At 24.8% G+C, this 23,965-nt stretch overlaps 1 protein-coding gene across 4 annotated transcripts in view; it reads right to left on the minus strand.

Annotated features, from left to right (window-relative positions):
* Positions 1–1,577: 1,577 nt before the first annotated feature.
* Positions 1,578–23,965, minus strand: part of LOC145831998 (solute carrier family 12 member 9-like) — a 48,093-nt gene continuing 25,705 nt past the window's right edge. For 3 of the 4 annotated variants that reach the window (XM_082939356.1, XM_082939355.1, XM_082939354.1), the window contains 12 exons: positions 21,282–21,393; positions 20,613–20,770; positions 20,065–20,272; positions 14,567–14,759; positions 13,576–13,711; positions 9,289–9,471; positions 8,935–9,031; positions 5,822–6,008; positions 5,567–5,671; positions 2,889–3,053; positions 2,653–2,775; positions 1,578–2,537 (listed from right to left, as the gene is read on the minus strand). In XM_082939356.1, the coding sequence (XP_082795482.1) occupies positions 2,358–2,537; positions 2,653–2,775; positions 2,889–3,053; positions 5,567–5,671; positions 5,822–6,008; positions 8,935–9,031; positions 9,289–9,471; positions 13,576–13,711; positions 14,567–14,759; positions 20,065–20,272; positions 20,613–20,770; positions 21,282–21,393 (1,847 nt within the window). In that variant the 3' untranslated portion in view covers positions 1,578–2,357. Of the gene's footprint in view, positions 2,538–2,652; positions 2,776–2,888; positions 3,054–5,510; positions 5,672–5,821; positions 6,009–8,934; positions 9,032–9,288; positions 9,472–13,575; positions 13,712–14,566; positions 14,760–20,064; positions 20,273–20,612; positions 20,771–21,281; positions 21,394–23,965 lie in introns of those variants that run through there. The other variant, XM_082939357.1, reaches the window with a different exon arrangement.

The following is a 23,965-nucleotide window of genomic DNA, read 5'->3' on the forward strand; positions in this document are numbered from 1 at the left end:
ACTTTTTTTAAATAATAGTATATCAAAAGACACTAGACTTAAGCTTACTTCGAAAAGACGCAAAGATATTATTTCTTTTCTTTAATTTTTTATATATTATTGGCTGCTATTGCCATACTTTCGGGTTGAATATTTGACGGATATTACTAACGCCACCGATGTTACTGCTGGCGTGGTAAAGGATGCTCCATTCCATTTCTGGTATCATACCTGTCAAATTAGTGCTAACAAAATCTGACAATGTTGTACCATTCTTCTATTAACATAACCAAAAGCATACTCATGGTATCGATGGCGTGAGTAAGATTTGCCAAATATGCAACCTCGAACATTATATCAACTATAAATAGGGATTTTCATTTTTTAAGTTTCCTTCTTATATGTACTGTACGTACACCATAATCAACTTTTTTATAACTAAAGCAATAAATGAAAATTGTGAATTCATTTAAGTGAATAAACAAATATTTCTTAGACTTTTATACGAAATTTTACGATTTAACGGTAAATGTAATGATAAAAGTAGTTAATGCAACAATAGTAATCCAACATTACGTTTAAGGTAACTCTGCAGCGCTACCTCAAGAGCTGTTTTTAATGAGCGACATAAATGGCGATCTTTTACAAAATCATGAAAAAGAGAGAAAAGCAACCCTTAAAAAATAAGCTAGAATAACATATTTATTTCTTAATAAATTTATTTATTGTTTCGTTGAATTACTGGGTTTGTCTTTGGTAGTGTGTAACCTGTACATAAGTAATTTTTGAGCAAACTTAGCATAGTCGATTTCGTGTGAATAGTAGTTATGGATTTAAGTTTGGTCGACAAGAAGTCATTCTAAACATGGACATACGGTCTCAGTTATAAAAGGTACGGTATCGATACAACGTATGGCATAAAAAAATTATGAATATTTTTTTGGAATTAAAAAGAAAGATTAAAAATATTCATTAGAAAGCAATTTACTTCAAAATAAAAATAAAACTCTTATTAGAATAACAAAGGACTAGTATAAAGCGATTTTTGAAAATTGATTAATTTTGACCACGGTTTATTACTTTAAATTTTTTTTGTTAGTGATAAATTAAAAATTTGATTTATACAAGTTGTTTATAATTATAAGATAAAGTTTTAAAACGTTTACTCAAAAACGGTAGCAGAAGATAGATTTTTAGTAAAATACTCTATTTTTGATTTATTAGTTTGCACCTTCCATAAGATACTTATTGAACTCTCTAACTTCGATAGCTTATATCTCAAAAGATACTTGGAATTTCAAAAAACGGTGATTACAACTGGAAACTTAGTTTTTATTGCAAAAAATGTGTGTTGTTAAAAATATTTTATAAACTTGTTTATTTTGTAGTGTGTAATTCTTAAAATGCAACAAAACTTTTTACTTGGAAAAAAGCATGATCAACGAAAAACTAAAATTGCATACTTTTAAAAGTTTTATTACTGTCTTTATAAAAACGGCTAACTCAATTTTTCTAAATGGTGAATAAATACAAGTGCTTCTGACTGAAATAATTTTCTTTAAACCCAAAACCATACTTGAGAATTGTTTAACTTGCTATTTAACTACTTGTGCGTGAAATTTTTATTTGAAAAAACCAAACGCTTAATAAGTCACCAAATACATTAGCATTCTGGCAACACTGCCAAAAACTATAACTTTTCTTATATATATAAACAATATTAATCTTAAAATATAAATTCTTTGAGCACTTAGAATTTAAATAATCTAAATTTAAACAAAAAGCACAACCTAAAAGCAGTGAGAAAAAACAATATAATTGTCTTAGTTGATTACCACTTAAAAGTGTATATAGAATTGTTGAGCTTACTTGTAGCGGTTGAAAAAATTCAAATCAAATGTCTTTGTTTCATTAAAAAAATAAATGATTCAGAGAAAAATAATTAACAACTACTGGAGTAAAAAGAATAAATGAATAACAACATCTCTGAGAATGTCATAGTAAAAAGTATAACATTATTTAATTTTATAATAATTTTCAAACCTTTATTGAAATATACAAAATAACAAAAACACAAAACTTGATAGTAAGTATCGACTTATGGAATCAAAACTGAAAAAAGATAATAAAAAAGCTTTATATTTCGAAAATGTAAAATAATATTGAAAAGGATATATATTAAATTTAAAGATAAAAATTATACTTTTCATTTAATAACTAAATTTTTTTGGCAAAGTATGATGTTTTGAAGGGAAGCTATAATATTTACAGTTACTTTAATTTTAATTATTAAAATTAAGAATAAAAAAGAATAAAATATAAAAGAATAAAATTAATACCATATTTTTACACTTGCTTGCTAGTAACCTTGAGTAAAACTAAAAAGTGATTACATGAGTGAGTCCGTGAACAAGTATGCAAGGACCGAGTTCGTGGGTCATGGTCTTGAGCATTTCAACGTAATCACCATTTTGCGATTGGTAGTTAGGTGGTGATGGTAAGTATAGGAAGGATGCAGCTGTATTGTCAAGTTGAGATTTGATCAGCTCATTACAACTCTGAATTTATAAAAAAATATTTTTTACTATTGTAGAACACTTTTGCATAAACAAGCTTAATAATAATAGACATAAGTAATAGTAAGTACGTTTTATAGTATAAAACAATACCTACTTGTAAATACAACTGTTTATTACTAGCTGGTATGAAGTTAGAACTACCGTCATCCAAGTGTTGAATTCCAGTAAAAGAAATTTTTTTTATAACTGCCTTGATCCGCATTGCGTGAATAAATTGCTATAGTATTTTATAACCAGATTAACAATTATAAAAAAAGTTCTTAACAACAAACTAAGTAACTTTTCTTTGATCATGTGCAGTGCAATGTCTTTAATAAACAAAAAACCCACTTCAATCTCTGCAGTTGTAGGACAAGGATGGTTTTTACTTTCAACAACATGAATTCTAAGTTGAGTGAATTTTTTCCAACTATTTGACATGTTTAGTATGCACGCCATTTGCATGAGAAAAATACATGTTGTATCAAAATACGATTGATTAACCTCTGATAGATCCTAATTAAAATCAATTTATTAAAACATAGTAAAAATAAATACAATACATACGTTTATAACATTAAGCTAAAACAAACGAAAACTCTTTGCTTTGTAACTATTAGACTTACATGAGATTTTTTTTAATTTGAAACATTTAAAATAATTTGAATTGTCGTGATTTGAATTTTCCTGTAACAAACTGAGCAATAAAATTGTTTTATGTTAAGTTTTTTAATTGATAAAGTTAATGTGAGGTTATTTTGTGACTTCAATTTAAGAGAAATTCAAATGTACTCCTTTTTATACAGTAACCTGCCGCTTGAGTACGCATATTTTAAACAAAAACGATGTGTTCAAAATGTAGTTTTTTTTTTAATTTTAAACAAAAAAACAACCATATGAAAGTAGTAATATAAAAACAGCTTATTTAAAAAAAAATATATTGTAATTAATCTAATCAAAAACTTAAGGAATCAAAAAAAAATTCAATTTACGAATGATTTACTAAATCCAATATTTAAAATAAACATATTACAGTTTGTTTATTTAACGTGATAACAAACAGTGCAATTGATACTTGCATACAACATGATTAAAACATAGGTATAACAATTTTTATATTATATTTTAGATATTTAACGTAATAAAATGAACAATTATATATAAACAAAGTATAATATTGTAACTTGTTTTAAATTAAACAATTTGAAATTCTCGACTTAAATGTCTTTAAGGAGATTTTTATATAATATTTATTTTAACAGTTTATTACTAACAAAACAATGTTTCACTCCTATATTTGCATATAGGAGATCCTCAGTTGTTGTAAACAAATCTGAAAAAATAAAATTCTTAAAAGCGTAACATAAGCATTAAATTTCTACTCAAGTTTAGTATCTTTAAGCTTTATTTTTGTTGTTAAACCATTATTTCAATTTTTTGTTTTTTATTCAGTTTTACTTCCATTTATTTTGTTCAAAAAATTTTTTAGACTTATTTACAAGAACTAAGTATCTCCTATATGCAAATATAGGAGTGAAACATTGTTTTGTTAGTAATAAACTGTTAAAATAAATATTAGATGAACAAAGTATACTAAAAACAATGAAAATTTAAAAGAAATATATTTATATCTGGAAGCTTTTGAAAATATGTCTGTTAGTGAGCTTGTCGTTTTGGTCTATTAGACAACTTTTGTTGTCCAAAGTTCTTTTCATAAAAACTAAACACTTTAGCGGCTTTTAATTTACCATGTTTTAGGTTTAAGGTAGCTAAATAAAGACCAGAAGTTTTTGAGTACGCACCTTTACGCTGTGTTCAAGATGTTTACTAATAATCTAATTTATAACAAACTTTTATTTTTTGTTTAAACAAGGTTACAAATTATTCTTGAAAATATTTCTTCCAAGCTTTTTAAAATACACTTTTTTGGGTCTATTTCTAGTTTAAAGTCAAGTTTAAGTTTAAAAATTGTGTTAAGTAGTACAACTAACAACATTAAAAAGATACTCTAAAGCTTCTTTAAATGATGCTGTTTAATTCCTATTAAACTTACACAAGCGCTCGTAAAATCATTTACTACTATTTTGTCCTAAAAACGTTGTATAATACGAAAACCTTTGTGTTGCTTTAAGCACACATCACAACACATTCTGCTTTCGTTTGGTCCAAAAACATAAGTGTTTTAATAAAAATGACATTTGACATCAAAATAAAGAAATTAATATTTCTAGCTCAGCTATGACGTTACAATCGAGTAACTTATGAATGATGTTGAAAATTACAAGCATTCTAGATTTAATCAAATGAATAAAATGCGTAACGTTTTCAATTCCAATCAAATTGATCGAAGTGGAGAACCTGTGAAGTGGAGTATGCTAAGAAAAGTATGATATAATGACTAAATATATTTTTTAGTTTTACGTAAATTTTTGTCTTTTTAAAATTTAATCCTGTATGACTTTTTGAAAATTTAAAATAATTTGTTATAAAAAAAATTAAAAACTTTGTTTTTTTTTTATTTTAACTAAGGTTAGGTAAAATACTGACATTTAAAAGCTAAAAATTAAAAATATAGCGCAATCGCGACTTTAATCTTATAAACTAAAAAAAACTAGAATTATGGAACAAAATAGCACAATTTACTTTAGACACTAGTAAAATAATATTTTTTTCTACGTTTTTTTTTGCGTTTTTAAAATTTATAAACGGATATAAGTTTACAATATCCTCTTATTACCTTTACTACCCCCTTCTTAACCCGTAAGCACACCCCAAACAGCTTAGTTTTACATGCTTACAAAACTGTAGATTTCAGAAATAAGCTACTTTATAGCTTATAGTTGATTTACTTTTTACATTAACTACTCTAATAAATAAATTATTAGGTAAATTAAATACAAAATTGTTTTTCTTATATTAGTAGAAATTAAAAACAAAAAGTAGTTTAAATGCTTTTAAAACAATACTGCTTACCTTTTTTTCACATTTTTATTGTTTAAAGATGTCCGTTAAGTAAAAAAAAAACAAACTTTATGTTCATAGTTTTCACATATCATAAGAGGTTTAAGTAGATCGATTGGCCAAACATCTATGAAATGAATTTCTTTGCTTTTGATCATAGCTGCTTTATCAAGCTAAAAAAAACTATATTTTATCTAATAAAATCACAGTTGAAATTATGTTAATTTATGTACTTAAATTAAACTTTAATCTTATTTATACTACTTTAGTCAATTTCTGACAACTTATCAAAAACCATAACACAACTTTAAAAGAGCACAAACTTGGTCGAAGTATCTCGCAATACAAACATTCTTGTTCATTTTCAGTGCATCATTTATAACATTTACATATTCTTCGACACTAAAATTACTAGTACGATTACTTGGCTGATCTTTAATTGTAAAAAATAAAGAAACATTGTTGGTTTGTGTCAGATTGCCTTCTTCATTTGGCCTTTTTAATGATACTCTGTTTATAGAAAAATTAAATGTTAACTCGTATTTTTTTTTTTTTTCACTTTAGTTTTATATAATTATACGCAATAAAAATTCAAATATACATTCTATAGTAAAAATCTCTTCACCATATCTGCTAACAATCGAATGACAAAAGTGTGTTAAGTCTAATAATAATGATAAGGGAAAATGTAATGACTCTGTCAGGGTCTAAGACAACAAAGTATGAGTTGCAGACTATGGTTTCGTCTAATGGTGTAATGATACCAAATAAAAGTGATATTTGATTTAAAGCTGCTTTCGTTAAAAATAATTGTATTTGTTGTTTGAGAACTTTGTAATGAATACTTATGTTTTTAATTCTGTAGTAAATGTGTTTCTTGTTTTATTTTTGCTTCAGTAGCAACAACTTCTCGAACCATTAAGTTTCAGTTGTTTAGAGTTTAAGTTAGTAACTTTTTTTTAATTTTCATATTTTAATCTAAGCAAGAGCTGTCTTTAACTTCGTTCTGATGAGTTATGTTAATAGAAGGCTCTTAAAAACAACATAACACCAGGTGTTGAGCAAATATTATTGCTTTTATTAGCTGGTTCTTAATTTTTTTTAATGCTTTTTTTTACTAATAAGACAAACTTAGCAAACGCTTAATCGCTACTTTAAGATGAAATATGAGTTTAGAAAAATTCAACACAATTACAAAGTTTAGTCGATAAAACGTCATCATTGTCGACATGTCAGTTTAATTTGTACAAGTTCTTTTGTATCGCTATAAGGTTTTGAATCATTCATTAAAACAGAGTGCTGCAACTTACTGCTGTTATTGTTATATAAAAACAGATATAATTAGATAAACTAATAACACTTACATTAAAATTAGTACTCCAAATTTAGTTATTAGGCTTTGAAGTAGCAACTAATATAATAATAGCATATTAGAATTTAGTTGTAAACTATGAATAGCACCAAAAGAAAGAGAAAAGTCTTGTTTCTCTTTAGCATTGGCAAGATGGCAACTAAGCACAAGTGCGCTGACATCAAAAAAGACTTCTTATTCTATCAAATATAACTCTATAAAAAACCCAGTCCCAAATATCATAAAATAGAATTATAATGGTAACCAGAAGATTTAAACTCTAGAACAGGGTTTCCCAAACTCATTTACTAAATCGCCCCCTTTTCAGTAATTTGAAAAAAAATCGCCCCCCACGATTATACAAAGCAGTTTTTCTTTTTAGTACAAACTTTTGAGATAAAAAAAATTGTGTTCGAAATGTTATTTAGTCTAGTACTTCTTATGCACGCACTTTTGTGTTCAAAGTAGTTTACAGGGCTTTAGAAAATAATTCACAGTTATTTTCTTAGAAGCCCAGTAAAGTGTTTAAAATACTTAAATATTAAAAAGCCTTGTGTAATCTGTAATCAATCCTGTTTAAATATGAACTGTTTTGAAACTAATGAAACTTTTAGGTCAGTGGTGGACAACTTTTGTAGTTAGCAACTCATATTTACTAACAAATCCTTTCTAGTTTCAACTCGTTAAAAAATGTAATTGCGGGCTGCATGATTTAAAAAAATAACAAATAAGAAAATTAAAAAACTCGAGCAAAATTGTAATAAAATTATTTAGTATTATTGTGATCTAGGAAATACTATACTTTAACCTCTAAACAAAATTAATACTTAATTAAAATTCTAAGACAAGGAAATGAGTAGGAAATTATTCTATTTTACACATAAAATACTTTACCTTTTATCCTTTACTTGCGTCACATAAAATGTAATTAAAACTATCAAAATTTTTAATAAAAACATTGTGTAAAACCCTGTTAAATTAACTATTGTTTTTATACTCTAGTTTTCTTTAAGCTCTATCTCTAATATAAAGATAAATTTAAAAATCAAAAAAATATTTGGTATATTATTACAAAAACTTTTAGCATAAGAATAAAAAAATTAAAATCTGAGGACTTTCACAAATTTTCCAGTTTTATCTAGAAAAATCTGGTGATTTGTAAAAATCAAAACTGTAACTGTAAAATGAAAATGTAAAAATCTAGGGAAGTGGAAACCCAGATAAAAGTCTATTTAAACAAAAGTTATAAACTGCTTACTTTTTAAATAAAAGTCTTATGTTTCCATTCACCAATAAGGTGCAAGACTAGTTTATATTTAAGTCTAACAAATATAACTTTAAGAAATATGACCTTTAACCCATTTTTTAGAAATGTTTTTAAAAACATTTTTTTATAAAAAATATATTTTTAAAAACTTAATTGAGATTAAATTATAACAATAAAAAGTTATCTATTTTAACTTAAAAAGAAACAAAGTAAAATTTTATATATTTTTAAACATATACCTCTTAAAACAAGGTTTACCAAAGTGGGCAATATCATTAACGTAAATAAGTGTAAGAGTAATAATAAATAAAGACCCGATTATTTTTAAATTTTTTGCCGAGGGGGTGTTTATGAAAATGAGTCTGGGAAACCCTGGCTTAAATAAAATTAAAAATTTTCAATTGAAAGAACAAAACTTGATAAAAAACATACTTGAAAATTTAATTATTTTAAAACAAGCATGTTAATATTTTTAGAATTGTTACAGCTCTTTTTTTATTTACTGGCGACTAAAAACATTAAAATTTTGGGTAGTCGACTTTGTAAAAAGTTTTAAATTTGTGTGATTTATAGAAAACGTAACAACAAAAACAACTTCAAAGATATGTTTTTATCGAAAATAATCATTTCTAATTAGATTTTTGCTTCATTTACAATACCTATGCAAAATACATCTAAACAACTAAACAATTTGCAGAGCTTTGTCGTTCTAATAAATATTGATGTAATGTGGAAAAAAACGTGCTTAAATAAACGTTACTTTAAAAACGCTATATAAGTACTTCATAATTAATCATTTTTAAACTATGCTAACTTACGTTTTTTTGATAAGGTCCATATCCTTAAAAGTGTCACGTTGAACACAATCATCGTAAAATCCAAGAACTAAAGTATTTGGTTTCATACCTCCTAATCCTTGAATTATATGTAGACTGTAAATAGTCGCAAGAAAAAGTACGTATTTGGTTTTTTTATATTTAATTTTTTTTTTTTGAGACACTGTCGAAACTAAGCAAGAAAACATATTCAAAAATGCTTATTTGTTTAAAACAACAATTTATTACTTATAATATACATAGTAGTATTACACTACTATGTACTACAAAAGTTATTAACTATGTCAAAAAATCGAGAAAATTTTTATAGACAATAAATCAACAGCAATGAAAAACCTGCAATTCGTAAAAGATGTTCAATTCCCTCGCGAACGGTGGATGACAAAGTTAATTCCACAAACGCTTTAATTCCAATAAGATCAACAAAATCAAGCCAATAATTATACTGTTCTTGCCCTAATAAGTCTTTTTTCATGTCAGACAAATGTCCTAAGCTAACATGACCCAACACATACAGTCCTTAAATACATATGTACTTTTAAAGACAAACTTGTTGGAAGAAAAATTCTTAAATGTAATATTAGAAAAAAATCATATATGCTTTAAAATTAACAAAAATTTATAAGATATAATATTATAAAGCATTAAATTCTAGAGATTTAAACAAGCAGAGCCCAAAGTAAAATGAGAATTGTTTGCGTACGCAAACACTTTATTGACTTACGAAGTTTCGCTGCACATAATATATGGGAACAGGTCAAATATGCATGAAGGGAAATTTTTGCATAAAGACATTTTGGCACGAAGAGTCATTTTGCACGACAATATAAAATTAAAGAAAAAAATATATAAAACTCAAAGATAAAGTAGTAAAAAAAAAAAAGAAAAAAAAATAGTTACTGACCGAGGGTAAGGGTTAGGGGCAACAGTGATTATAAAAACGAAAATGAAAAAATAACTTATTAAAATTGTTAAAAAAAAAAAAAGAAAAAAATAATAACTAATTTTTAAAATAAGTTACCGACCGATATATGGGTTAAAAGTGATAATAAAATTCAAAACAAATAACAACTAATAACATTTATTAATAAAAATAAAAAGACAATAAAATAAGTAAAAAAGTTTACCAACTGAGGGTAAGGGGTAACACTGATAGTTAAATAAAAATTAACATAAACTTTATAAAAAAATAAAAATAAACTAAAAAAATTCAACCTGTGCAAAAATGTCTTTGTGCAAAAGTGACCCCTCGTGCATGAGCGGCCCTTTGACACCTACTCATAATATATAACTCTATTAAGTTTTCAAAAGGTTAAAGTAAATTTTTAATGCATTCAAAGTTATGTATTTTGTTCGTTGGTCTTTAAATGGGTTTGCTTTTATGATTTATCTAGTTGCAGCAGCAAAAATTTTGCAAAAATTATTAATTTTTAGGTGACGTCTTCAAAATACTATAGAAAATTTTAACTTTCTTGATCAAAACAAAATAATCAGTACAATATTATATTTTAAATCAGGATTGGGCAGTTATTTGGTCGTCGAGAGCCAAATTTCGAAAATAAAATAATTTGCAGGTCGCGCCGTTGTAGTTTTACTCTTTAAATCAGACCCGAAATATCTAGTGAAAGTTTCAAATTTTTTGTAATTTTTAACTAAGATCTTTTTTCTCTTCATTTCAAACCTCAGAATATTAGTTTAATTTTTCTTTTTGCCAGACAAATTTGCATGATAGCAGGCCGCAGTCTTAACTTTCATTTGCCGCATCCTATTTAAAATAAAAAACTTGCTTGCGGGCCACATACGGCCGGAGTTTGCTGACCGTTGCACTAAATGCTTAATCATTCCAACTATTTTCTTAATCTGAGTATAATTTTCAAAATAAATTGTATAAAATTGAACTCGTTAATCTTTTCTTTTAAATAAACATAATTGTGAATAAGATTGCAACATACTTCTACAATTTTTTCAAGTAAGTAGTATTAAGTTCATTTTTCTTAATCATATAAATTGTTTTTAACAACTTGTATTCCGTAAGTAGAGTACAATAACAATTCCGGAAATACTTATTTTACATCTGAGTTTACTATATTTTTGAGTATGAACACTAACTTCTGAACGACTTATCGAGGTAGCTTTCTGTTTGTTTTAAATAGTAAAAGTACCTAGCTTTGGGTGTTAAATAACTACTAATATAGCTCAGTCTGTTAAGTACCAAAACAACCATTTCTCAGGTATTGGACATCTACCATTGTTCAACCAACGCAGCCTTAAGTCGTTTGATACGCTTAAAATGACCGTTTGTACTGACTTCAGTACAAGTTACCGAGAAACGAAAGTATTATAAACACTTGTAGTTAAATTTTTTTATTTAAGAAACCTACAAGCTTTAACCTACACAGTGTCTTTTTTATAGCTGCATTTTTTTAATTTCAAAATATAATTTAAGTGCTGATTATCGTAATTATTTTGTATTGGTTTAATTTGGATAAGAAAGAAAACATAATCTTAGTACTAGTACTTTGTAGTTTTTTTGTTAATTAAGATTACTATAAATTGAGTTTAGCTTTTCTAACTAGTTTAATCGCTAATGATAGATTTAGCTCTTACAGTGTTGCCAAATGTTTTCAGTAAGTTTTCTCCAGGTTTTCGAAATTTCCGCCAGGTTTTTAAAAGTACACATTTGTGGGTCTATTTTTAGTTTAAATTTAAGTGTAAGGTAAAAAACTGTGTTATTAATAGTAAAAACATTGTCAAGATACTGTAAAGTTACTTTAAATGTGTTTTTTTAATAAAAAACTTTGATGATGACAAATTAAAATTAAGTTTTAAGTTTAAAAAGATTTTTGTGTCAAATCAAAATTTTTCTCCTAAAAATGTAAAAATTGTTTAAACTTCCAGGTTTTTTAATGTAAATTGTCAAATTTCAGGTTTTTCCAGGTTTTCAAATTTTTTGGCAACCCTGCTCTTAGTAAAATATGAGCATTTTCTAACGTACTGAGAGCAATTTCTAAATACAAACATTATTAATATAATTAAAAAAGAAAATACTTTTGATTCTTTAATGAATAATATCTAAATTTGTAACCTAGTTGAAACCATATAAAAACTTTAAACACAACGTCATAAGTTATTAATTAGTTAGTCATAAAGTAGCTTAAATAATTAAGAATAAAGAGGGTTGCCGCTCTTAAAAGTAAAATAAAACAATAGAGAAATTAAAAGTAGCTTGAGTCAAACTAAACATACAGATAAAGCAAAAATATGTTAGCTCTTGCACAATTTATACTAGCGTCTACCTAAATACACTTAAGGCCATAGGGGGTGGGTAAGGCATTTTTTTTACTATTTGATCTTATTATAAAGATCTTTATCATAGCTAGCAGTTGCTTTTTACCGTTTTGTAACATTCAAACTAGTTTTTGAGATATGGAGTACAAAGTTAGAGAGCTCGATAGCTCCCTTATAGAAGGACCAAAACAAAAAAGCAAAAAAAAAGACTATTTCATTAAAAATATATCTTCTCTAAAAATTTTCAAGCAATCTTTTCAAAAACTTCTCATTTTAATCTAACTAAATTATGAACATTTATATTGTAGGAAATTTCAAGTATTTTTTTTAACAGCAAAAAATGAATATGTTTTTTATTATGTTCATAAAATTCTTAGATCTTTTTTATTAATGCGAGGAATATTTCTTAGAAACTTTAGGCTAATCTACCAAAAAAATAAGAAGATGGACTTTTAGTGAATTTTTCAAAGTTATGAGAAAATCGGCATTGAAAAAAATTTTCTTCATAAGTTTGTATCGGAAACTTTTCACAAAACTTACAATATCTCAAAATTTATTTAATATAGTTTAATTCTGTAATTATAGCTTTATCTTATAGTAAATAATTATACCTTTCATATAAAATATAATTAATTTTCGTAAAACAATGTTGAAACCCCTCTCCCCTATGGCCTTAATTTTACATTAAACAGTTTAAGACTTACAGAATTTCAGTAGCCAAAAATTAAATTTTGCTGAAATTCAAAAAATTAAAAATGTATAAAGTTAAATTCCTAAATCTTAGTAGGCGTCAGAAATGCACGGAGCATCACTTTTGCACTGAGCGACATTTTGCACGAACAAATTTTTTATTTCTACAAAAGGTCCAGTTTTTAAATAAATTAGCAAACTACTTTTTAATTAGTGGAAAAAATGTTAATTGAAAAATATTATTTATAACAACAACTCGATTTCAACGTTTCTATTTTAATACAAGAAGTGCTTGATATGTCTACTTTAAACACTTTTGTTAATTAAACTTAATTTAAAACCAATAGCTGTGACCAAAAGAAACTCATTTCATATAAATGAAATTACCAACATAATAAAATATAAAAATGAAACTAATTATTAAAACATATATTTTTTATATTGAAGTTACCTTTAAATTAATCTTTACAAAGGTGTTTTTAGTCTTATATAATTTTAATAATAACATATAATGTTTATTTTATATCAAACAATTACTTATTTTTCATATAACACTTAAAACTTAACGATATGATTAATGACATGTTTATTGAAAAGGTAATTTGTAGTTTTAAATTTTTGTGTAAACTTCTAAAAACTCTATACCTGACTTTTTGATTGCATTCACGAAATCTATTAGCTGACAACAAGATCTTGGGTTTTTGACCATCAACAAAATTTGTGGTCTCCAAAATTTTACATGTTCTTTTCGTGAATCTAACATAAGCATGTATTTACGAACCTGTTTAACAAATTTGAAACTACCTAAAAAGTTAGTTGTTAATCTTTTTTGTTAAACGAAAATTGTTTTCTTAATAATTAAATAAACTATGAAGCCTTTAATTTATGTTAAGTATTATGATATTTTTTTTAAACATTTCTTAACAAATTGAAACGTAAAACTTATGCTTAATAGTATAAATTTAAAAAGATATGAAATATTTTAATTAAATTCTAATTTTAACTACTATAAAAACAAGTAAATTTGTGTAAATAAATAGCTTATAAACTAACCCAGATTACGCTTTTTGCAACAATTAGAAAAGACTGTCATACAATTAATATTTTTTTTTTGAACTTATTAAAATTGGATAACTTCAGTTACAATATTATATAACGTAGTTTAAAGTATTGAGTATTTTAGAAATCCAACATTTCTTAAATACTGCTTGTTTTAATATATTAATGAACTATAAAATATCTATCAAAAGAAGCTATTTTTTAAAACTACTTTAACTACAAATACTTTTACACTTTTTGAGGACAAAAAATTTTTCTTAACTTATAATTTATCTTATAGTAAAAAATAACTAATTTTTAGAACAAAAAAGTACCTAATATCAACATTAAACTAAAAACATATTTTTAGACTTTATAGTTCAACATATTTAAGTTTTAAATTGTTGGTTTGAGAATTAGAACAACTCTAAGTTATTGTATAATCACTTAATTTAGCACTTAAAATAATTTAATTACATAATACAATAATAAAATTTAATAGATGTTTTGTTAAATCGTTAAAAACTTTAAAATGCGAAAAAACTAGCTGATTCAACATGTTAAACTTATTTAATAGATTTTAAGAGTTTACATGTACCTGATGGAATATCAAAGCTTGGCTTATGTAGCCCCAAGCAGACGTTGGTGATCTATAATGAATGAGAGCTACTAATGCTAGGAGAATACAAAAAGATATGGAAGTATACATTGGTTGGATTAGAAACATCATAACTAAGCAGCTGATAAATCCTAACACACAAGTATGCCATGAAAATACATGAAACGTTGGCCTGTTGATAATTATTTATTAGATTTTTTATATTGCATACTTTTAAATTTTGATTTTAAAGAGAATAAAAACTAATTATTAAACTAGAAAAACAAAAAATTAACATACTAAAAAAATTTTTAATAAAATTTTAGTAATATCAAAAAAAACTTCAACAATATAATTGTGTGGGCAGAGCATTATTGACTGTTAAAAGTATAGAATAAACTGCACTAAAAAAATGTACACTGTAATGTTTTCAAAAAAAAATTGTTCTATAAATTAAAACATAATTTTTATTATTTTCTAAAAAACTTGGAGTTTTTTAATAAAAAACTTTGTAAAAAATTGAAGTTTACAGAAACAGTACTTTTAAGAGTTAAAAAAAACAAAGTATATATAAAATAACGTTTTAAATGTAAAAAAATTACAACAAATAACAAGTATCATGGTTGCCACTGATCAAGCTGAGAAAAATTTCCTGACTTTTCCTGACTTTTCTAAATCAAACTCTTAAACTAAACTTATTCTAAAATACATAATCTAACACTTGAAACTATTTACAGCTTTCAATCTAATTTTAATACAGGTTAAAAACAACAGTCAAAACATCAAACTTCCAGTACATCACTTAAACCATCTGTGTATGATTGATGTTTGTAATAAACAGCTCTATCAGCAAAATACTTGTATAATTTCCTTATAAACACAGCTTGTCTGAAATAAGACACCATTTTTTAGCATTTCCTAAAATAAGTGTATCGAGATAAACAAACGACATATAAGGAACTTTTACAATTAAAACCTTGAATTAATAACGAACTTTAATAACTAAAACCTTAAAACAATAACAAATTTTTACAGTTAAAACCTTAAAACAATAAAGAACACAATTTTTTAGAATTTCCTACATAAATGTATCTAAATAAACGAAACGACATATAAGGAGCTTTTACAATTAAAACCTTAAATAAATAAGGAACTTTCACAACTGAAACCTTAAAACAATAACAAACTTTTATAGTTAAAACATTAAAACAATAAAGAACTTAAACAAATACTGTTTTTTTAAATGTATGTACTAAAAATTATTTTCTCTGTTTTTTATTAGCACTTCAACCTCTTCATCTAATGAAGATATGGTTTTCTTCTTCTGAACTGCATTCCGCTTCATTTTCTTGGCAGTTAAAATCATTTGCCTCATTTTATTTAAATCGCTCTCATCTGCTGCCCCTACACTTGTTGAAGAGAATCTTTTCTCTAAATCATGCCACAACTTGTGGGCTTCATTTCTTTTCTTTTGGCACTCATTTATTTTTACTTTCATTTATAAAATATTTCCTCTTATCATTTAGTATAAAACTTGTAAAAAATAAATATACTCTTATTTACTTTTAAAAAAAGTTACTCTACAAAAGAAAACAAGTAATAAGTAAACTTAATCTTGGTATATACCTCTCTTATAACTTATTTTATAAATTTAAACCACTTTAAAAAAAATTATAATGAGGTAAAGTATACACATTAACTAATACATAAAATACTAAACTAAATGCTTAGTTATAAAAAACTCAATTATTTATCTAAATAAAAAACAGTTTATTCTAAAATTATGCTAGATAAACTTTCGTGTATATATCACAGTTTCACTATGGAAGTGTCCTTGCTACAGATCATCAATAATAAAAAGCTTACAAAATCTGCTTGTTCAAGTAGGGTACTTGTTCAATATGTTAATAGAAAGTTTTTGCAGTTTTGTAAAGGATATTTTACTAATTTATACCAGATGAAGGCATTGGAAATAAAATTAAATATTTTTGTGAGTTTCTAGAAAAATTTTGGATTTTTTTTCTGACTTCAAAGGACTTATAATTTATTTTTATCATTTGAAGGCTTTGGAAAACAAGGAATTTTGTAAATTTAAACTGACAAAATCTGAATTTTTTTAAATTCTATCAAATTTCCTGACTTTTTTTCAAAACCCCCCATTTTTTCCTGACTTTCCCTGACTTTTGTCATTTTTTTTAATTTTTCCTGACTTTTCCTGATTTCCTGACCGAGTCGCAACCCTGAAGTATACTATTTAATAGCACAACAGTTTAAAACTATAATTTTAAAGACAATGGTTTTAGGGTTTATATATGAATCTAAATTCCATTTAGTCTAAAATTAAGTAAATAAAAATAAAAACACCAAATATAACAAATATGAGTTCTTTTTTTCTTTTAGCAACTAATGCAACAATTTTTTAGCAATAATTTAATGTAGATAATTAAACTATTATATACATTCTAGTTATCAACTCAAATTTTTAAACTTTATTGTCAAAACAATGTTTCACTCATTTGATTAATGTTTTTACAATAAAATTTAAAAATTTTAGTTGATTATTCTTCTTACTATTATACATAATACTATACGAGAGTTGTTATTGAGATCTCTAAAGAAAAGGTGCACAACATTCTCGTTATGTAAAAAAACAGTTGAAGGTATTTTAATTTAGATGTAAATAATGTTATGAGACATAAAAAGTCTAATGTAAATAAAAAATAAGTACTTTTTGGGTCAATAACTAAACTTGTTTTACTGGAATCTTATTGACTTGTTTGAGATAATTTCTAGTATTAAGCAACAAATAGTAGACTTTAAAACTTAATTTATCTAATATAGTTTTCTAAATGTTGTACTTTAACAAATGAAGAAACAATTTAAAAATTTCCTGTTAGAATTGTTTTTAAAATAGTTTATAACATTTAACACAACACATTGATAACTATTAAAACAATTTTTAGACTATTTTCGACCAATTCCATCGATAAAGTATTTGAACAATAATATACAAATAAAGTATAACTTAACATAACCGAAAGATTTTAAAAGAAAGCTTTTAAAATGACGTAACAATTGTAGAAATCTTTGTTTAAAATTCAAATATAAGCAACAACATGAATAACATTACAATTGACTGTTAGAAAGTATTGAATAATTACATTTTTTTAAACAAGTTCTTGGTTAAATTAAATTATTATAATAAGGAAACACTAAATGACAACTTATCTAAAGATTGTCAAAAAAACTATTATCTACGTTTTATAAAAAGAAATTTGTATTAGCCAAGAAACGCTTTTCACTAGTTTTTCTTTGCAATTAAATTTTTATGTGTCTACTTGAAAAAATTTCAAACAATAACACTAAAACTTTTTATATATATTTTGACAATATATTTATTGCTCTGCTTCTTTCGTTTTTATTTTTAATATGAAAGACTTCAATAGCAGTTACAACATCTTCTATTAGTTTATTATAATACGCCAGCCTTAAGAAAACTTAATTAAATTTATTTTTTTGAAAGATAACAAACTAGCTAAATAAATTTTCGTCTATAAAACTATTGCATTATTAGTTGAGTGAATTTTTAATTATTATTTAAATTTTTATGAAACTTTAATAGTATTACAGTACTTATTCACTTATCCGGACAGTTTCAGTTGAGAAGAAAAATCGAAATACTATTTGATACTAAAAACAAACACTTTTGTGTAATACAAATGTTTAAGCTTTAATGGCATAAGAAAAATTTTAAGTGATTTTATAAATTCTGCAGTTTAGTTAATTATTATGTACTTAAGCTTACATTAAGGTCATAGGAGGGATATACCATGTTTTTTACAAGTTGATCTTATTTTATAGAGTTTTTTCTAGGCTTCAAGATGATGTTTACCTTTTTAAAAAATTTGAATTATTTTTTGAGATATGATTAGTCAAAGTCGGATATACCTATAGTTAGTAGTAGATAGTTCATAATACTTATGGGAAGGGAAAACTAAAACAGCGAAAAAAGACTATTTTGTTTAAAATATATCTCCTCTTACATTTTTCAACCACTCTTATTCAAACTTTTACAGTCTAAACTTTTTACAATTAAAAGAAATTAAAAAGATTTTTGTAAAAAAAATTTTTTTGATAAAAAAAAGACTTTTATTTATATTTTACCTGAAATTTTTATTAAAGATATTAATTTAAAATTAATAAAAAAAGGTTTTTTACTTTTAATATAAGGAAGATTTTCTGAGATTTGAAGAAGATTGCTTGAAAAATGAAGGAGATAAATTTTTAGTGATTTTTAAAATTTCCGAGAAAATTGACCCCGAAAAATTTGCGGTCCATACGTTTGTATCGGAAACTTTTTACAAAAAATAAAATATCTCATAAGTCAAATGATATTTTTGAATTCTATAAAATCTTTCATATAAAAGCTAAAGTTTTTTGTAAAAAAATAGTTTTACCCCCCCTATGGCCTTAAAGCTTTGTTAAAACTAGTTTAGTTATAAAAAACCTTTGAATGTTAAGTTAGTCAGATTTAAAAAATTTTTTAAACAGTGTTATTTTTAATCTGACGTTATATTTTTATTTAAACTTTTAAGTTCTTATGATAGTTGATTAAATTTTACTTAGTTTTTTAGAAAATGAATGTATAACAGTTCTTTTATGGTTGATTTCTAATTCAAACTGTATTATAAAAGTTGATAATTCAAACACTTTTTTGTTTAAAATAAGGTGCATGACAATTTAATTTCTTTTTATTTATATGTTCTATACATTTTTCTATATATTTAGTCATAATTACTATGTTTTACCATAACGCTTTTATCATGTATTGCATAATATACGGCAGTTACATAATTTTAGAATTTTTTTTTGTACTAAACCGGAAAAATGCTTATCCGGACATTTTTACAGAAAAATCTTGCCGAACATGTCCGGTTAAGCGAATAAGCACTGTATTAACCATCACGAATTAGAAGCAAAAAAACATAAAAACAGCTTACAGAGTTATTTCACAATTCTTAAGTTAGAACAATATTGTCTAAATCCGGTAAAAGATATTTTAAATAAGCCGTTAAGTGTCTTTGCTTTTTAAATTTTTTTAAACCTAAGAACAGAAAAATACTAAAAGATATATTTTGAAGCTTTATTGATTACTGTTTGTAGACTTCGAAAGGCTCTGGTATATTTTAAACTAATAAAGAAAATAAGTTTATCATTTTTATGGTAATTAATTTAATGATAAATTAGTGTACTTTTTTGGTAATCATAAACACACTTTTTTTTAAATAACAAAAAACCACTGAAATAATTTAGCATAAGAAAATAATTTTGAGCTGTCATAAAGTTTATTTATTTATATTTTAGTTAAAATTTATTAAACAATGGAAAAACTGATGTCTATATAATAAAATTTCTGAAGTATAAATGTATTTAAAAAGTCTATCAAGTAAATAAAGGTCTACACATTTATTTGAAATATTATTTTTAATATAGGAAACCTAAAGTTTGGTGCTGAAGCCCACTCTAGGGCTAAACAAGACAAATCAACTGCAGCATACGAGATGAGATAAAATATTGTTACTATTGGAGCAATATTACTTACTCCACCAACAAACAAAGTTAGTTGTACTAATAACCATGAAAACAATACAGCTATTATAGGATTTCCTGAAGATGTTGTCCACTTTACGGGATTTAGTATTACACCTGTTTGTTTGATTCAAAATTATATTTTCCCTTAAGAAAAAAATAAGCTTAAATTTTTACCTATAAAACGGATAGACTAAGATTTTTGGCATATCACAATGCAGACTGTTTAGGGAAATGTTTAAAAAACAAATTACCAAGTTGCAATTACACCTTATCAAATGTTTATCATTTATGTTAATCAGTTTTTACTGGTTTTATGAAATTTTAAACTAGAAAAAAAAAGAGTGGACTAAGTGGAATTTAAAAATAAAAGCATGTAAATAATATGAAAAATATAATTAAGTAGGTATCTTAAAGCGTTGTAAATTTAATAAAATTATTTACTAAACAAAGCTACCAAAAATGTTATCTTGGGCAAGTTGATACAAAATTCTGCTTGCTCCAATTAAACAACTCAATCCAGCTGACATAGACGAAAAAAAAACACCGATAGCCACTAATGGAGGCCACACGTTTATTGTCAGCAAAAAGCTATAACTACAGTGCAGTAATTCTCTATAACATAAAAAAAACATTATATTTTTTAAATTTAAGCTTCAATTAAACTAGTAAAAAACTTGTGTTTTTGATTTTATTAATTTATTTTAAGTTTCAATAAAAGAATAAAACATTTCTGAAAATAAAAATAAACTTTTATAGGTTCATTATGTAGCCAGGGTTGCCAAAGATTTTTTTGTAAAGTTCTTCCGAAATTTTTAAAAACAAGGTTTTTGGTCCATTTTAGTATAAAATTATCTTAAATAGTGTAACAACATTAAAATGATACTAAAAAAAATGCGTTTTCCAATAAAAAAAATAATTATACAAAAATTTGTTTGTCTTTATGATAAATTTTTCGTATCTAATCGAAATTTTCATACTTTACATTAAAAAAAAGAGTAAAATTCCAGGTTTTTTTGTCTAAAATGTCAAACTTTAGGTTTTTTCAGGATTCCAGAGTTTTTGACAACCCTGTGTAGCTCTTTATTTCTAAAAAGTTAAATCAGAAGAATTTTTACATTAAAACCTAGGAGTTGAAGCAGTAATTAGAAGAATAAAAACAAAATATACAAGGAATGTCACAAAGCACGCAGACATTGTTCCAATTGGTATAGAACGACCAGGGTTTTTTAATTCTCCTGTTTTAAAATATAATGTTGTTAAAAGTTATATTTACAAAAAAAAATTGTTAATTATAAACAATATATAAGAAATAAAAACGAAATGTTTAACAATTTACAAAACTTTGTTCAAAAAATACTGCTAATTACTTGTATAAATTCTAAATTAATAAGTTGTGGTGTAAATAGAGGCTGACAAACATGCAAAAACTATAAAAGTAACTATTTAAAAACATAGTTGAGACTATGTGAGTCTACATATTTGTATATTAATCAACTTAGATTAATTTTAGGTAATAAACTGTTTTTAAAAACTACGGAAACTAAGCATAAAAATTTGTATATACTAGACAAGGGTTTTCCAAACTTTTTTTCAAATGCCCCCCTTTAAAGAAATTAAAAAAGCTATGGCCCTCTTCAACAAGATTTTATTTTTGCTCTTCATAAACAACTAAGAATATCTAGTGTAAGTTTTAAATTATGACCTCGTGGCCCACCTGTGGCTCCTTAACTGCACATGCCCCCCCCCCCCCCCTTGCTGCTCATGGCCCACTAAGGGGCAACTGTGCCCACTTTGGGAAATCAGTATAAAAAAATATAAAACTAAAGTATAAGGGTTACAAGACAATTCAAACTTTGACAATACAAGTTCTAAAAAAATAAAATCATTAAAAACTATTCAAGGGGCCACATCTCAACTAGTAATATTTATAAAAAAACACTCTTGTAGGTCTAAAACAATAAGATTATGATAGTAAAAATAAATTTAAAAAAGAAATAAAATACCGAATAATTTATAATTATTAAAAATTACTATACTGTCGTAAGTTTTAAAACTTACTTTAGCCATGTCTGAAAAGTAATTTAAATTTTTAGAAACTAAATGATTCACATGTAGGTCTAATTAATAAAACTATTATGGTAAATTACTTTTGTTATTTTGATAGATAAGTAACAATAACTCAGAATTATAAAAACTTGAACAGTTGGGCACATAGTGTAAGAAGTTAATTTTTTTTTCAATAACATACAAAATTTTATTTAAAGATTTTTGAATAAAGAACAATGTATTGTCTCGGCATTGCATATAACTATTTATTATTTTCAACAGTTAATTTTAAAATATAATGCTAAGGTAAAAAAAATAACACAGTTTAATAAAAACAAAATCATACCTTTCAATAAACAAATTGTGTTATCAAATGTTAATGTAAATAAACACCTAAGATGTTGAGCAATGAAGTTATTGAAAATTTTGAACAATGTTTATAAAAAGACTGTAAGTTAAGTTACAAAATGAAAGTTTACAAACGGTAAACAAAAAATAATCTTATATAAGCTACCAGAAGATTAGTATAGTAAAAAAAATATTTTTTTATCGAAGTTGTTTTAAACATATCTTTCAATAGAAAACTAATACTTTGTAAAACATTGAAGTCTACAATACAGTATTTTTAAGAGTTAAAAAAAGTAAAGTATATATAAAATAACGTTTTAAATATAAAAAAACTCTAATAAATAATATGTATACTATTAAAAAAGTTTCAAACTATAACTTTAAAGACAATGGTTTTAGGGTTTATATATGAATCTAAATTCCATTTTGTCTAAAATTAAGTAAATAAAAATAAAAACACCAAATATAACAAATACGAGTTCTTTTTTCCTTTAGCAATTAATGCAACAATTTTTTAGCAATATTTAAAGTAGATAATTAAACTATTATATACATTTTAGTTATCAACTCAAATTTTTAAACTTTATTGTCAAACAATATTTCACTCATTTGATTAATTTCAAACGATAAAAAAAATTGTTTTGACAATAAAATTTAAAAATTTGAGTTGATTATTCTTCTTACTAATATACTTTACACTATACGAGAACTTTTATTGTGATGTCTAAAGTAAAAGGTACACAACATTCTCCTTATGTAAAAAAAACAATTAAAATTATTTTAATTTAGATGTAAATAATGTGTCAATAACTAAATTCGTTTTACAGGAACTTTTTGACCATTTTGAAATAATTTCTAGTATTAAGCAACAAATATATATCCTTTTTTCGTTAACAAGATGTATATTATAAATAAAATTTATTACGTACAACACTAAAATATACAACAAAGCTGTAGTAATAAATCACAATCAATTTAGTAAAAAATTTGACTAATTTTGTTGCACCTTACATATGAATTTAAAGCTATTCTATAAGTATAAATTATTATACAACTGAAAACCACTAAAGAAGCTATCTCGGCTACAGAAAAGCTTAAGAAATATCTAAAGTTAACTACAATCAACATATGTGTATTAACATCTTTATTTGTGTTTTGTAAAGTTTATTTATGTTTTGATGTAAATTTTGATTCTTGATAATGTTGTTTAATTATATAAGGGCTATTATTATTAAAGCAAAATAGACAACCTAAATGACTAAAAACTAACCTGAATCATTCTGAAATTATTAGAAAAAGTAGTTAAGAGCTAAAAACCGGAAGAACTTTTCTTAACAAACTTGAATATATTGTATCAAATTAAAACAAGATGACTTAATATTTACAAGACAAAATCATAAACTTAGACAAAAA

The sequence above is a fragment of the Thalia democratica genome, chromosome 3, assembly GCF_965202585.1.
Source record: "Thalia democratica chromosome 3, ktThaDemo2.hap1.1, whole genome shotgun sequence".
Lineage (NCBI taxonomy): Eukaryota > Metazoa > Chordata > Thaliacea > Salpida > Salpidae > Thalia > Thalia democratica.